Consider the following 16,700-nt stretch of genomic DNA (forward strand, 5'->3'; position numbering starts at 1 on the left):
CTCCTCGCCGCTCGCAATATTTTGTGCAGCTCAAAACTTTCGGAGCGGTAGGAGGGCCCCTCGAGAAACATCAGCGGTGGCCGAGCATATACGGCGTTGCTTTAACGGGGGCCAACTTTTGTTAAACGGTGGTGAACGGTTACGAGCGGTGATGAATTTTTTTCACCGCTCCAGGAACGCTCCAGCAAAGTTCGGGCGGTGTGACCGGGGCCTTACATATGTCACACTGTATCTTTTTATTAATGAGTTGTTTTTGCCAACTTTTGTATAACCACATGATTTGCTACAATAAACCCCAAGGGAGGCTTCTCTCCCCTCAGAGTGGTAAAGAGATTGCACTGTGCTGTGTCTTTTCCTCTTTCCTCCGGTCGGAGTGGGCCCTATGAAGATTGCATACTGTCAGTCTCGCTGTAGGTATATTGATAAATGAGTAATTTCTTGACACAAACTGACGGAAGAACTTCAGATTTATTCAGCATGTTACACCGGCACAAAATTCACATGCTGTAAAGACAAAAATACTAGTTTTACTGCTTTCATTTAATGTTTAAAAAACGCTTTGAAGACAGTCACACAAATGCACACACACTCCTGAACTACTGCATCTTTTCTTTAACAACTTCAGGGTTTCAGAAAAATGTAAACACAATTTAACACCTTTGAACTTAAGTGAGACGAGCTGACATGGATTACTGCATGCAATGACCGCTTTAAAACAGTACAAACAATTAAACTAGTCCAAATCCTGTGTCTGCAGTATTTATGGCAGAGGTAAGTGCTTTTTCAAAGTCACTGTATGTTGTGAAATGACGTGGCAGCTTGAGTGTTTCGAAGCAGGTGGCAGAGGTGGGAAGGGTCCCGCCTGAAATCTCCACCCTTAATTCAGCAGGAAGCCTCTCCCAACCAACCCAGAACCCCACCAATTGAGACAGGGTACCTGATGAAGCTAAAATTAATACATGGGATTAACATATAGAATGGCTTGCATAAGTACTTATACCCCTTCAGATGCTGAATGTTCAGATGTTGCCACATCAACAGAAAGTTTATGCGAAGGACTAAATCATGAAGTGAAAGCAAATTTATATTTGTGCATGCAAAAGTATTCAGTCCCAGTTTCTCTCAGTAAATAGTTGTCTTTAGAAGTTAAATGGTAAAAAATTGGCTTAATGGTAAAAATTTCCACCTAATGGTCTTCTAAATGGACAGTCAGCCAAAGCATACCAGCACACTGGTTCAAATGGCTTCAGGGCAAAGTAAATGTGAGTGGCCACTACCTAACAGTAATTGAGATGTAATAAAAAAAAAATAAATCTTGCATCACCATGATCTAAAAAGCCTGCTGATCTTTAATGTGCAGTGCTGAAACAGCATATGTGTCCACCTTATTCCAAGATATTGTTTACAACCCCGATTCCAAAAAAGTTGGGACAAAGAACAAACTGTGAATAAAAACAGAATGCAATAATTTACAAATCTCAAAAACTGATATTGTATTCACAATAGAACATAGACAACATATCAAATGTTGAAAGTGAGACATTTTGAAATTTCATGCCAAATACTGGCTCATTTGAAATTTCATGACAGCAACACATCTCAAAAAAGTTGGGACAGGGGCAATAAGAGGCTGGAAAAGTTAAAGGTACAAAAAAGGAACAGCTGGAGGACCAAATTGCAACTCATTAGGTCAATTGGCAATAGGTCATTAACATGACTGGGTATAAAAAGAGCATCTTGGAGTGGCAGCGGCTCTCAGAAGTAAAGATGGGAAGAGGATCACCAATCCCCCTAATTCTGCACCGATAAATAGTGGAGCAATATCAGAAAGGAGTTCGACAGTGTAAAATTGCAGAGAGTTTGAACATATCATCATCTACAGTGCATAATATCATCAAAAGATTCAGAGAATCTGGAAGAATCTCTGTGCGTAAGGGTCAAGGCCGGAAAACCATACTGGGTGCCCGTGATCTTCGGGCCCTTAGACGGCACCGCATCACATACAGGCATGCTTCTGTATTGGAAATCACAAAATGGGCTCAGGAATATTTCCAGAGAACATTATCTGTGAACACAATTCACAGTGCCATCCGCCGTTGCCAGCTAAAACTCTATAGTTCAAAGAAGAAGCCGTATCTAAACATGATCCAGAAGTGCAGACGTCTTCTCTGGGCCAAGGCTCATTTAAAATGGACTGTGGCAAAGTGGAAAACTGTTCTGTGGTCAGACGAATCAAAATTTGAAGTTCTTTATGGAAATCAGGGACGCCGTGTCATTCGGACTAAAGAGGAGAAGGACGACCCGAGTTGTTATCAGCGCTCAGTTCAGAAGCCTGCATCTCTGATGGTATGGGGTTGCATTAGTGCGTGTGGCATGGGCAGCTTACACATCTGGAAAGACACCATCAATGCTGAAAGGTATATCCAGGTTCTAGAGCAACATATGCTCCCATCCAGACGACGTCTCTTTCAGGGAAGACCTTGCATTTACCAACATGACAATGCCAAACCACATACTGCATCAATTACAGCATCATGGCTGCGTAGAAGAAGGGTCCGGGTACTGAACTGGCCAGCCTGCAGTCCAGATCTTTCACCCATAGAAAACATTTGGCACATCATAAAACGGAAGATACGACAAAAAAGACCTAAGACAGTTGAGCAACTAGAATCCTACATTAGACAAGAATGGGTTAACATTCCTCTCCCTAAACTTGAGCAACTTGTCTCCTCAGTCCCCAGACGTTTACAGACTGTTGTAAAGAGAAAAGGGGATGTCTCACAGTGGGAAACATGGCCTTGTCCCAACTTTTTTGAGATGTGTTGTTGCCATGAAATTTAAAATCACCTAATTTTTATCTTTAAATGATACATTTTCTCACTTTAAACATTTGATATGTCATCTATGTTCTATTCTGAATAAAATATGGAATTTTGAAACTTCCACATCATTGCATTCCGTTTTTATTTACAATTTGTACTTTGTCCCAACTTTTTTGGAATCGGGGTTGTATCTTTAGTCAACCCCTCATAAAATATGAAAATATGTTTTTATTTTTCTCTCTGTGTTTGCAAAATGTGACAGTATAGCCATATTTAACATTGCAATGGAAGTCTATGGTGCCAAATAAAACATCAAATTTATTTATAAAGCACTTCAAAATGAATGTAAAATTCAGCAGCGCGCAAAAGTGATACTCAATTCCCTCAAGTGGACACTTGGCTTGATGCTAATGGAGCCATTTACTTCCAGTGATTGTGCCAAACTATGTTTATGGATGCAATTTGGGCAAAATGTTGACAAATTAAAGGGGTATGAATACTTTTGCCACTGTATGTTCATATTCATCTATTAGAATATCCATGAGACGAACGAACAAAATGTAAAGTGTACAATACATTCGCCAAATAAAGCGTTCCATACCAGCTTCCACGAACGTTCTCAGGAACGCTGTGATTCGGCACGTGCTCTCCAGGTCAAAGTCCTCATCATCACTGTCCTCCTCCACAGGCCAAGTGATTTTCTGTAGGATTATCTAAAAGAACACAAATATAAACATTTCACAGCGACACAAACAGTTTTTGTGGTACCTAAAAATCTACACGGTCATAAAAATGTCTTCTTCCCTCCCCTCACCGTTCGAATGTTTTTCAACCCAGAGTACAGAGACTGTTCTCACGAATTTGCGTCTGTATAACACGCCAATCCATGTGCTGGTAAATCGTGTTGCCACAACGCACTTTCTCCCTATCTCGTGTCTCCCAACGCCATGCGACCTTGACACATTTCGCTGCAGACTGTTCTCACGAATTTGCGTCTGTATAACACGCCAATCCATGTGCCGGTAAATCGTGTTGCCACAACGTGCTTTACCAAATTGATTTAGTTAATTAATAACCTACACAGGGACTCAACTGCTTACCTTTCTTCTATCAGCACTCGCGACTCGTTACGGAGAGGGTGGAGCTGTAATCATGGTGGCTGAAACACGGTGTGAAAAGGTGTTGACATTCATGACTTAAGAAGGCGTTGACATTCACGACTTAAGATAACGCGTAGAGACAACACGAGATTGGACGGTCAGAATGGCGTGTATATTTATGCCTCGTCATGATGACATGTTGAAGAGATTTGTCTACTGTACCACATGAAGTCATACTTTGGGGGGGGTCACTCAGCATGCACATACATGGTGCATAAATTAATCAAATAAACAAAAAACTGACTCACCTGGGGTGTGAACTCAATTTCGGACATTCTGGGGAACATCAGTTGGACCACATCTGGCCTTGAGGAAAGAAGCGGCCAGAGCATTACGTCTTTAAGGCCCTTTCTCAGTTGTTTTATCTGCCGTGTAATCCTACCAATGACCTAAGAGACAGACATAACCCATATTACAGACCTAATTCACAACTCAACTATTAAGGATGTTGGCAACACTCAGTAGGTAACTTGTTTACAATCACACAATGAGCCACTATATAATAGTTAATAATGAACAGTTGACAAATAACTTTTTAAAGGTTTATCATAACGCTCATTCACAATATCAGATGTACAGAGGTTTGCATGAACATTCATACCCTTGAACTTAAAAATGCCATTTCATATTAAACTTGATCTACAAAAAAGAGGACTGCATGCAAAAGTATTCAATGCAAAATTGCAATTCAATTCAATGCAAAATTGCAATTCAATGCAAAAGTATTCAATGCAAAAGTTTAGCATGATTTTCACCACTTATTTACTGCACGCATGGCATGTGTCTGCCAGTGTTAACATAAGCCATAAGACTTCACAAACTTCACAACAGCAACTATATAATTCAACAGCTTATCAAGGAGGAACTCACTGCATGGAGGAGAAGTTTGTTTTGCAGCCATCTCCTGTTTGTTCTTGTGACTGCTGGGAGGTCCCAGGACATGCAGAGAGCTGAAATAGTGTCCTTCTCTTCAGGTGTAAGTTCTTCTTTATCAAGCTAGAATCCATGCTTAAACGTTATTTCCACAAAAAAAAAAACAGCATGTCAATTTGTATGCTTACCAGTTTTATGATATTCCTGATGTGTAGATCAGGGCAGTCTTCAATAACAACCGTTGCCACTTCGGGGTCTCCATTGAAAAGCACATGAATCACAGCAGGACTTAACCCTGTGACAAGGGGGCCATCATGCAGAAAGCTGTGGGCCAACATCCTATCTGCAACCCTGAAGAGGCTGCTTTCAATGAGTGCCTCTGATGCTGCTGGTACAAGATGGTCAGGTTCTCCCTCAAATAATAGTGTTCGGCCTATTCCTCCTGTCAAGTATCAGCAAAGCAGAAATCACAGCAATTATTAATTACTTAAATTAAACATAACACCATATTATCCAGCAAAACAGTAGGAAACTTACCAAGCCCTAGACTGAATCCAAACTGGAGTTTGGATATTATTGTTGTCATGAAGAACCTCATCACTCCCTCTCCAACAGCAGCATCACCTGAGAAAGTGAAACATACTCATAAAAGCACAGTGACTGAGACCCCATTTTCACTCATACACATATATATTTTTAAATTTATTTGTAAATTTCCAAGCCATAGTTCATAGTTCCATAGTCCAAACTTGTGAATCGGCAGCATAAATTCTGGAAATAAACTACTTTAATTACACACTCTACTTTTAATGTATTTATGTTACAGACTATGTATTAGTTACTTAATTTGTCCTTCATTTTAGAACACAACCCTGACAAACTAATACCTACCAGCAAGAGTACAGTTGAGTGGACATGCCCACTTCTGCTGCTGCTTGTAGAATGACAGAAGCTGTTGTTCCCGCTCCTCTTCTGAGCCTCGAACATCCATCTTCATCTTAAGTGTTTCCCCATTGGCATGCTCCCTTAGAAGATTCTCTTTAAAAACTTTAGCCGCTCGAGCTGGCTCTTTAATAAGTTTCCAATCTAAAAAACAATCGAGAGAATTAAAAGGACATCTAATATTAATAGGCATGTTAAGACAGAGAGAAAGCAAGCAAAGCAGCATTCTGACCGGCTACATATTTTAAGCTGTAATATACATTGAGGGCCAAATGAAGCAAGATGTGATTTTTAAGGTTGTGTCCCAAATTGTAATGACTTTTTTTCAGTAACTTTAAGTCTGAAATGCTAAGATGTATTGTATTTTACAAAGCTATTATGTGCGAAAAATAGCATTATGTTGTCCATCAATATTTCCTATTTACTTTTTTACATTTCCAATCTCCTAGCAGTCCATTGTTATGTCACTAACCATTGTCTGTTTCATTGTAATCACACTCCTCCAAGTCAATCACTACTGGTTTTACTGCATTCTCAACCGATGGTCCAGGCACTTCAACATCGTCACTGACTGGGGTCTCTCCATTATCTTCTTTTGGGCCTCCCTCTTGATCTCTCTCTGAATCCTGCATTGGTGCCCTAAAAGTTAACAAAAATTAAATATAGAAGCGTCATACTACCTCATTTTTTGTTAAACACTCAAGAGACATTTTCTTTAAGTAAATATGGTACGTTTCAGAAAATACATACTCATTGCAGGTCAACCTGTGACACTTCATCTCAGAAAAAATAACCTCCTTCTGACAAGTGATGCAAGGTATAGCAGGACCAGAGGTATGACATGGCCTCTCCTGAACAACAAACGACTTTTGATCAATAATTTCAATAAATAAAATACACCACTGAGCTTGAAAGTCTCTGTAAATAAACTTACACAGTCTAAGGGTAGATCCTGTTGTAGTGGATGTATGTAGAGTGTGGCCTGTCCAATCATCGTTGATGGATCCTTCAAAAAGGCTAAGGTGTATCCTGTGCTGGGACATGGCAGTAATGCAAGACTTTGGCTGCAAGTTGGCCCTGTAATTTTAAGAAGTTCAAAGCCTCCTCCTTCTTGCAGCTTTGGATAAACTTCCATCAATTTATTCGTTATAACCATAGGATCACTGGGATTCCCTGTATTAGAAAAAAAGACTACATAGAAATGGATATCCAAAAACCAAGTTATTGGCTCATCCCCCCAAGCTAGGCAGTAGGTATGTTGAGTCATTTTGGAGATTACACTAAACGACCGGTTAACTGCAGCATACAGAAAAAAAAAAAACTCTCGCAATTAGGCCTACTAACCTGAAAATGTCACTCTCTGCTCTCCCAGTCCTGCGGCGAGAAGGTCTGCTTTCATTCCTACGCTCGGGACTGTGTCGGTCCAGTGGTCAGCCACACAGCAGAACATGTGTGTGTGTAGCTGTAATTTCTTCTAGGAGTAGCTTGGACTCCTGGTCGTCTTGCCATGCTTGTTCTGGCGTAAGGCGCAAATAGTCTCACTACTTCGGCTATAACACAGAGCAATATCAGCTTAGCAACCGCCTCTCAAAAAATAAAATCGAATACCAACATTATGGGAGCAGTTTTTGAATACAAATTAATGTCAAGCCGTACGCCCACTGAGCTATAAGTGCGTACGCCTCTATCTTTAAACGTGGCCGCTGGCTAATGTATTTTTACAGATTAGCAAACTAGCTCCCATCTAAACCATTGGCCTACCAACAAATTGCCCATACCATTTACACATCGGCAATAACTATTACCCATAATGAGCCAGGCTAAATTATTTTTAAAGTCTTAATCCAAATTGACATGTGTCTTGAATCCTTAATGATTACTAGTGCACCTGTCTAACATAACATTAATTAGCTTACCCTGAACGGGTGTTCGTGGCGCGGCAGCAGGTTCATGTGAGGATGTTCCGGACACAGCTGGAGGACATCGTAGGGCTTCTTCTATTAAACTGGCTGCTTCCCTCAGAAGCTCTGGGCAACTTTTGCGCATTTTATTCCGTTTTCATATGTACAGTTTAACAACACAGCACAGCATCCCACTGTCTGTTTTTGGTGCCAGCACGCGACGCTAGATTGTGTGTCCACGAGTGCTCTGGCGAAACGAACAGCGCCACCCAGTGTATTGCAATAGTTTTGTTTCCCAGTGTGTTCTGTACAAGTAGTGATCATCATCTCTACAATCGATCTGCCAAGACTTGATATGCAGGGCAACCAATCAGGTGTTAGGATACGCCCACAGACTTTGATGGGTGAGGTTGACAGATTTAATTATTTCATGATGTGGTGGAACACAGGGCAATGAAATAATGAAATAAACAGAATGCAATAATTAATTAAATAGCGAGAGAAATATATATATATATATATATATATATATATATATATATATATATATATATATATATATATTTGCATGATATAAATCGGGATTAAATTAATTATTTATGTATTTATTTTCAATTTTGAACATTTAATTCAACTTTTAATAAATTAATGAAACATTTTATTATTTATTTAAAGGTTTATTTAAATAATTATCCGTGTCACCAACTTTTAATAAATTAATGAAACATTTTATTATTTATTTAAAGGTTTATTTAAATAATTATCCGTGTCACAATTCATCCTCCATAGGCAGGAACTAAAGTTCTTGCAAACTTTATTTTATATATAGCTTTTCAGCTTCACTCACATGCTATTTCTATATTTACTTATTTATTTACTTATCCACTCACTCCCACACGCATTCTGGTCGGGAGTCAGCTCTTCTCTGCTTTCCCCCTTCTTTTATACTCTATCCCTGCAAAACACACACGCACACACACTAATTGACACCAGGTGTAATGACTTAGCCACTTACCTTCCCCGACCCCGCCCTTCATTCACAAACTGCTGCTTGGCCATGCCCCCATTGCCACATACCCTCACCGCCCGACTCAGGCCTGGGAGTCATCCAGCCTGAAGCAGACTCTCTCCCCCCCGACAGGACAAGAAGTCTGCCACCACCATCTGCACCCCCGGCCTGTGGACCACCCTGAACTTAAATGGGTGGAGGGCGAGATACCAATGGGTGATCCATGCGTGGGCATCCTTCATGCGGTGGAGCCACTGGAGGGGCACGTGGTCTGACCAGAGAGTGAAAGGGTGCCCCAGCAGGTAGTATTGGAGGGTGAGGACCGCCCACTTGATGGCAAGACACTCTTTCTCGATGGTGCTGTACTTGCTTTCATGTATTGAGAGTTTAAGGCTGATGTACAGCACGGGGTGCTCCTCACCCTCCACCTTCTGGGACAAAACGGCCCCCAGCCCTCTGTCCGATGCATCAGTCTGCAAAATAAAGGGGAGAGAGAAGTCAGGGGAGTGCAAAAGTGGCCCCCCCACACAGTGCACCTTTTACCTCAGAGAAAGCCTGTTGGCACTGCTCCGTCCACTGGACCAGATCTGGAACCCCCTTTTTAGTGACATCGGTTAATGGGCTGGAGATATCCAAATAATTAGGTATAAACCTACGATAATAGCCAACCAGCCCCAGGAACCATCTCACCTCCTTTTTGGTCTTGGGCCTCAGGCAGGCTGCAATCACTGCAGTCTTGTTAATTTGGGGACACACCTGCCGATGACCCAAGTGGAACCCTGGATACTGTACTTCCACCTGCCCAATTGCACACTTTTTCAGGTTAGCTGTGAGGCCCGCATGCCTCAGTGACTTTAGAATAGCCCTCAGATGTTCCAAGTGCCACAGCCAATCATGGCTGTAGATTATTATATTATTTAGATATGCGGCTGTGTAGGCAGCGTGAGGGCAGAGGCCCCTGTCCATGAGCCACTGGAACGTAGCGGGTACCCCAAATAACCCAAAAGGGAGTGTGACAAATTGGTGTAATCCAAAAGGTGTGGAAAAGGCCATTTTCTCTCTGGATAGAGGAGTCAAGGGGATCTGCCAATATCCTTTTGTTAGATCCAGTGTCGAATAAGAGCAAGCAGTGCCTAACTGATCAAGCAACTCATCAATGTGCGGCATTGGGTATGGGTCAAATTTAGACACTGCATTGATTTTTCCATAGTCCACAAAGAACTGGACCGACCCGTCGGCCTTGGGAACCAGGACCACTGGGCTGCTCCAGTCACTGTGGGACTCCTCGATTCTTCCCATTTCAAGCATGGCCTTGAGTTCATCCCAAACCACCCTTTTCTTGTGTTTGGGCAAGCGGTAAGGGTGGCTACGTACTACCACCCCTGGGGGCATTTCAATATGGTGTTCTATGAAGTGGGTATGACCGGGAAGGGGCAAGAACACATCAGAAAATTCCTTTTGCAACTTGGCCACCTCCATGAGTTGGGCCAGTGAGAGGTGGTCTCCACAAGGGACCAGAGTGGTTCGAGATGTTATCTGTTTTACCTCCAACCCCAGCTCTGCCTTCTCCAGGACTACCGATGCCAATGCCATGGGGACCCCTCATTCCAGCGTTTTAAAAGGTTGAGGTGGTAGATTTGCGATGCTCCAACCCTGTCCGTTCGCCTCACCTCAGTCGACGTCCCCGACTCACCGTGTGACCTCGAAGGGCCCTTGCCACTTGGTGATTAATTTAGAACTCGACATGGGCAATAATACAAGTACTTTGTCTCCTGGCATGAATTCACGAAGGCACGTGCCCATCATACAGCTGGATTTGATGTTCTTGTGCCTGCTGCAAATTCTCCTGGGTTAGGTACGTGAGGGTGTGGAGTTTTGCATGCAGGTCAAGAAAGTACTGAATTTTGTTTTTGCTAGGCGAAGGTCCTTCCTCCCAATTTTCTCGTAGCACATCCAAAATGCCACATGGCTTATGCCCATATAATAATTCAAATGGAGCAAACCCCGTGGAGGCTTGCAGGACCTCTCGTACTGCAAATAACAGGGGCTCAAGCCACTTATCCCAATTATGTGCGTCTTCACTTACGAATTTCCGAATTATGTTTGACAGTTTGGTTAAAATACTCCACTAAGCCATCCATTTGTGGGTGATAGACACTGGTGTGGATAGACTTAATCCCCAGTAACCCATACAGTTCGTGCAGTGTGCGTGACATAAATGTAGTGCCTTGGTTAGTCAGGATTTCTTTTGGAATCCCAACCCAGGAGATAATACAGAAGAGTGCTTCCACAATACTGCATGCTGAGATATTGTGGAGAGGCACTGCTTCTGGATATCACTTTGCATAGTCCACCAGAACTAAAATAAAGTGATATCCTCATGCCGACCGATCTAATGGCCCGATGAGATCCATCCCAATTTGCTCAAACGGGGTCTCGATTAAAGGGAGAGGGTGCAAAGGCACTTTTGGAGTGGCTGCAAGATTTACAAATTGGCATTCATGGCATGCCGCACACCACCGATGGACATCCCCACGAATCCCTGGCCAATAGAACTGGGCCATTATTTGGGCCAGTGTTTTATCTTGCCCTATGTGTGCAGCCATGGGATTAAAGTGAGCAACACGGAATACAAGTTCCCTACAGCTCTTTGGGATTAATAATTGGGTTATTTGTTCCCCAGTTTGAGTGTCCTGCATCACTCGGTACAATATATCTTTAATAATAGCAAAATAAGGGAAGACCGGTGTCATGCTTGGCTGAAGAGTTTGACCATCGATTTACTCTCACTTGGTCAAACACATGCCGCAGAGTCTTGTCTCGTGACTGCTCTAACAGGAAATCCTCAAGAGAATCCCCAAAAGATGGAGGAGGAGCGGGCTGCTCCTCACTCTGACATGATGCTGACATAGACGGCTCTGTGACAGCTTCTCCAGTCAATGCCACACTGGGATCTTCCTGTTAAATATTCCATTATTTTTTTAAACCCTGGCCAATCAGCACCCAAAATCAATGAGTGGGTGAGACAAGGATTAACTGCTGCCTTTATTCTATGCATTTGGCCCCGGAATAGAATATGGACAGGCTTGTCTCATCTCGTCTTCATCCACTTATCTGGGCCAGGTCACGGAGGCAGCAGTCTGAGCATGGAAGCCTAAACTTCCCTTTCCCCAGACACCTCGGCCAGCTCCTCGGGAAGAACACCGAGGCGTTCCCAGGCCAGCTGAGAGACATAGTCCCTCCAACCTGTCCTGGGTCTTCCCTGGGGCCTCCTCCCGGGGGGACATGCCTGGAACACTTCCCCAGGAAGGCGTCCAGGAGGCATCCGAAAGAGATGCCTGAGCCACCTCAGCTGATTCCTCTCGATGTGGAGGAGCAGCGGCTCTACTCTGAGCTCCTCCCGAGTGACTGTGCTTCTCACCCTATCTCTAAGGGGGCGCCCAGCCACCCTGTGAAGGAAACTCATTTCGGCAGCTCTTACCTTGTTCTTTCGGTCATTACCCAAAACTCATGACCATAGGTGAGAGTTGGAATGTAGATTGACTGGTAAATCGAGAGCTTTGCCTTTTGGCTCAGCTCCTTCTTCACCACAACGGACTGGTAAAGCGACCGCATCACTGCGGAGGCTGCACCGATCCACCTGTCGATCTCACACTCTATCCTTCCCTCACTCGTGAACAAGATCCTGAGATACTTAAACTCCTCCACTTGAGGCAGGACTTCTCCACCAACCTGGAGAGGGCAAGCCACCCTTTTCTGGTCAAGAACCATGGCCTCGGACTTGGAGGTGCTGATTCTCATCCCAGCCACTTCACACTCAACTGCAAACCACCCCAGTGCATGCTGGAGGTCCTGGTTTGAAGAAGCCAACAGGACAACATCATCCACAAAAAGCAGAGATGAAATCCTGTGGTTCCCAAACAGGATTCCTTCCGGCCCCTGGCTGTGCCTAGAAATTCTGTCCATAAAAATTATGAACAGAACCGGTGACAAAGGGCAGCCCTGCCGGAGTCCAACATGCACTGGGAACAGGTCTGACTTACTGCCAGCAATATGAACCAGACTCCTGCTCCGTTCGTATAGGGACTGGACAGCCCTTAGCAAAGAGCCCCGAACCCCATACTCCCGAAGCACCCCCCACAGAATACCACGAGGGACACGGTTGAATGCCTTCTCCAGATCCACAAAGCACATGTGGACTGGTTGGGCAAACTCCCATGAACCCTCGAGCACCCTATGAGGAGTATAGAGCTGGTCCAGTGTTCCGTGACCAGGACGAAAACCGCATTGTTCCTCCTGGATCCGAGGTTCGACTACTGGCCGAATTCTCCTCTCCAGTACCCTGGAGTAAACCTTCCTGGGGAGGCTGAGAAGTGTGATTCCCCTATAATTTGAGCACACTCTCCGGTCCCCTTTCTTAAAAAGAGGGACCACCACCCCAGTCTGCCACTCCAGAGGCACTGTCCCTGAACACCATGTGATGTTGCAGAGGCGTGTCAGCCAAGACATCCCCACAACATCCAGAGACTTGAGATACTCAGGGCAGATCTCATCCACCCCTGGTGCCTTGCCACTGAGGAGCTTGCAAACCACCTCAGTGACTTCGGCTTGGGTAATGCATGAGTCCACCTCTGAGTCATCAGCCTCTGCTTCCTCAATGGAAGACATGATGGTGGGATTGAGGAGATCCTTGAAGTATTCCTTCCACCGCCCGACAATGTCCCCAGTCGAGGTCAACAGCTCCCCACCTGCACTGTAAACAGTGTTGGCAGAGTACTGCTTCCCCCTCCTGAGGCACCAGACAGTTTGCAAGAATTTCTTCGAGGCCGACCAGTAGTCCTCCTCCATGGCCTCACCGAACTCTTCCCAGTTCCGAGTTTTTGCCTCCGCAACTGCCCGAGCTGCAGCATGCCTGGCCTGCCGATACCCTTCAGCTGCCTCAGGAGTCCTGGAAGCCAACATGGCCAGATAGGACTCCTTCTTCAACTTGACAGCATCCCTTACTTCTGGTGTCCACCACTGGGTTTGGGGATTGCTGCCACGACAGGCACCGGAGACCTTGCGGCCACAACTCCGAACAACTGCATCTACAATGGAGGTAGAGAACATGGTCCACTCAGACTCCATGTCCCCCACCTCCCTCGGAAGCTGGGAGAAGCTCTCCTGGAGGTGGGAGTTAAAGACCTCCCTGACAGAGTGCTCGGCCAGATGTTCCCAGCAGACCCTCACCATACGTTTGGGCCTGCCAGGTCTGTCCGGCTTCCTCCTCTGCCAGCAGATCCAACTCACCACCAGGTGGTGATCAGTTGACAGCTCAGCCCCTCTCTTCACCCAAGTGTCCAAGACATAGGGCCGGAGATCAAATGAAACGACAACAAAGTCAATCATCGACCTCCGACCTAAGATGTCCTGGTGCCATGTGCACTTATGGACACCCCTATGCTCGAACATGGTGTTTGTTATGGAGAAACCGTGACTAGCACAGAAGTCCAATAACCAAACACCACTCCGGTTCAGATCGGGGAGGCTGTTCCTCCCAATCACGCCCCTCCAGGTGTCACTGTCATCGCCCAAGTGAGCGTTGAAGTCCCCCAGTAGAACAATGGAGTCCCCAGTCTGAGCACCTCTCAGTACCTCTCCCAGGGACTCCAAGAAGGCCGGATACTCTATACTGCTATTCGGCCCGTAGGCACAAACAACAGCAAGAGCCCTCTCCCTGATCCGAAGGCGCAGAGAGGCGACCCTCTCGTTCACTGGGGTAAACTCCAACACATGGCAGCTGAGCTGGGGAGCTATAAGCAAGCCCACACCAGCCTGCCACCACTCACCATGGGCGACTCCAGAGAAATGGAAAGTCCAGCCCCTCTCGAGGAGCTGGGTTCTGGAGCCCAAGCTGTGCGTGGAGGTGAGCCCGACTATCTCTAGCCAGTACCGCTTAACCTCCCACACAAGCTCAGGCTCTTTCCCCCACAGTGAAGTGACATTCCATGTCCCAACAGCTAGCCTCTGTGTCCGGGGTTCAGGTCGTCGAGGCCCCTGCCTTTGACTGCTGCCCAATCCACACTGCATCGGCCCCCTACGGCTACCTCTGTGGGTGGTGAACCCACAGGAGGTCGGGCCCACGTCACAGCTTCGGGCTGAGCCCGGCCAGGCCCCGTGGGCAAAGGCCCAGCCACCAAGCACTCGCATACAAGCCCCAACCCCGGGCCTGGCTCCAGAGTGGGGCCCCGGCTGCACCATACTGGGCAATGTCACGGTCCTTGATCTATTATTATCCATAAGGGTTTTGGTGAACTGCTCTTGGTCTGGCCTGTAACCTAGGACCTGTCTGCCTTGGGAGACCCTAACAGGGGTGTAATGCCCCCGACAACATAGTTCCTAGGATCATTCAAGCACACAAACCCCTCCACCACAATAAAGTGGCAGTTCTAGGAGGGGATACGGACAGACACTAAGGGATAATTGTGAACATCCCTGTGCATGCACACAACACTTTCACCACTTGTGCTCTCCCCAGTGCTTCACCTTGCACCAGGCATTGGTGAATTGTGGTCTGATTACAATCAGAATCCACCAAAGCGTGATATGTATGCCCTTGAACACTTACCGGTATGCGATACATTCCAGCCCGATTGGGGGCGGTCTCTGGTGTGTCGGGGATCCAGATCATGGCTTCCACCTCCCTTGCAGAGCCCTGATTCTGGAGATGCTCCAGCTCCCCGCCGTGCCAGCATACCAGCCCAGGCTTTTCCTCTGCACCGGTGTTATGGGCGTCACTCATCTGAGGGGGGAAGGACACAGACACAGAAGAGGGAGACAGGGAGGACACCATGGGTGCAACACGCTGGCTGGGGAGGAGTCAGCCCCCACCTCTGCTGTGGGGGAATGGGGCAAGAGAGAGAGAGAGAGAGGAGGAGAGAAGAGAAATGAGGAGAGGTGCCTTCACCTCGTCCACCTGTCATCGGAACCGCCACCAGATGATCCTCCACCAACTTGACGGCTCGCTGGAGCAACGCCGGGCGGTGACACTGGACCCATTCCGTCATTCCTTCCGGAAGCCGAGAGATGAACTGTTCCAGTGCCACCAGTTCAATGATCCTGTCGGCGTCGCAGTCTTCCGCCCTCAGCCACTGCCGGCAGGCATCCAGGAGTTGTTGGCCAAATGCAAACAGTTGGCCGACCTCCTCCAGTGTCAGCTTCCAGAACCACTGGCGATGATGTTCCAGGGAGCGGCTGACCCACTGCAAAATGGCCCTCTTGAGGTCGGAGTAGTTGAGCTGGCTGTCATCAAGGAGCTGCTGCACTGCGAGCTGCACCTCACCTGTCAGAAATGGGAGAAGGCGAGCCACGCGCCGCTCGATTGGCCATCCCCACGTTTGGGCCGCTTGCTCGAAGAGATCGATGAAGGCTTTGGGCTCATCATGTGGGCCCATCTTTGTGAGGGTGATGTGAGGGGAGTCCATGGTGGTAATGGTGGATGCCCCTGCCAATGCCAGCAGATGCCGGAACGCCTGGCGATCTTTCTGCTGGGCCAGCATCAAGGCTTCAAAGTGTTGCTCTTGGTCCTTCTGGAGGGTGGTCAGCACTTGATGCTGATTCTACTGGGCAGCAGTGAGGGTATGGACGAGCTCCATAATTGGGGAGGACTCCATGGGGTGGTTCCCTTCCATACTCATCCGGGTCATGGCACCACTGTAGTAAATCCCTGACGTGGGTGGAGTACAGAAGCACAGCAGGCGGGAACTGAAGTTCTTGCAAACTTTTTATTTTATATATAGCTTTTCAGCTTCACTCACATGCTATTTCTATATTTATTTACTTATCCACTCACACCCCCCCCCCCCCCCCCCCCCACACACACACACACACACATGCATTCTGGTCTGGAGTCAGCTCTTCTCTGCTTTCCCCCTCCTTTTATGCTCCATCCCTGCAACAAACAAACACACACACACACACACACACACACACACATTAATTGACACCAGGTGGA

At 46.2% G+C, this 16,700-nt stretch overlaps 1 protein-coding gene across 1 annotated transcript; it reads right to left on the reverse strand.

Annotated features, from left to right (window-relative positions):
• Positions 1–5,342: 5,342 nt before the first annotated feature.
• LOC132892211 (uncharacterized) lies at positions 5,343–16,170 on the reverse strand. Its single transcript, XM_060930607.1, has 4 exons — positions 15,950–16,170; positions 6,270–6,436; positions 5,747–5,941; positions 5,343–5,479 (listed from the first exon to the last, which is right to left on the reverse strand). Exons 1-4 carry the CDS (start codon positions 16,168–16,170, stop codon positions 5,343–5,345), a joined length of 720 nt encoding a protein of 239 aa, XP_060786590.1.
• Positions 16,171–16,700: the final 530 nt, after the last annotated feature.

Source organism: Neoarius graeffei, chromosome 9 (genome assembly GCF_027579695.1).
Source record: "Neoarius graeffei isolate fNeoGra1 chromosome 9, fNeoGra1.pri, whole genome shotgun sequence".
Taxonomy (NCBI): domain Eukaryota; kingdom Metazoa; phylum Chordata; class Actinopteri; order Siluriformes; family Ariidae; genus Neoarius; species Neoarius graeffei.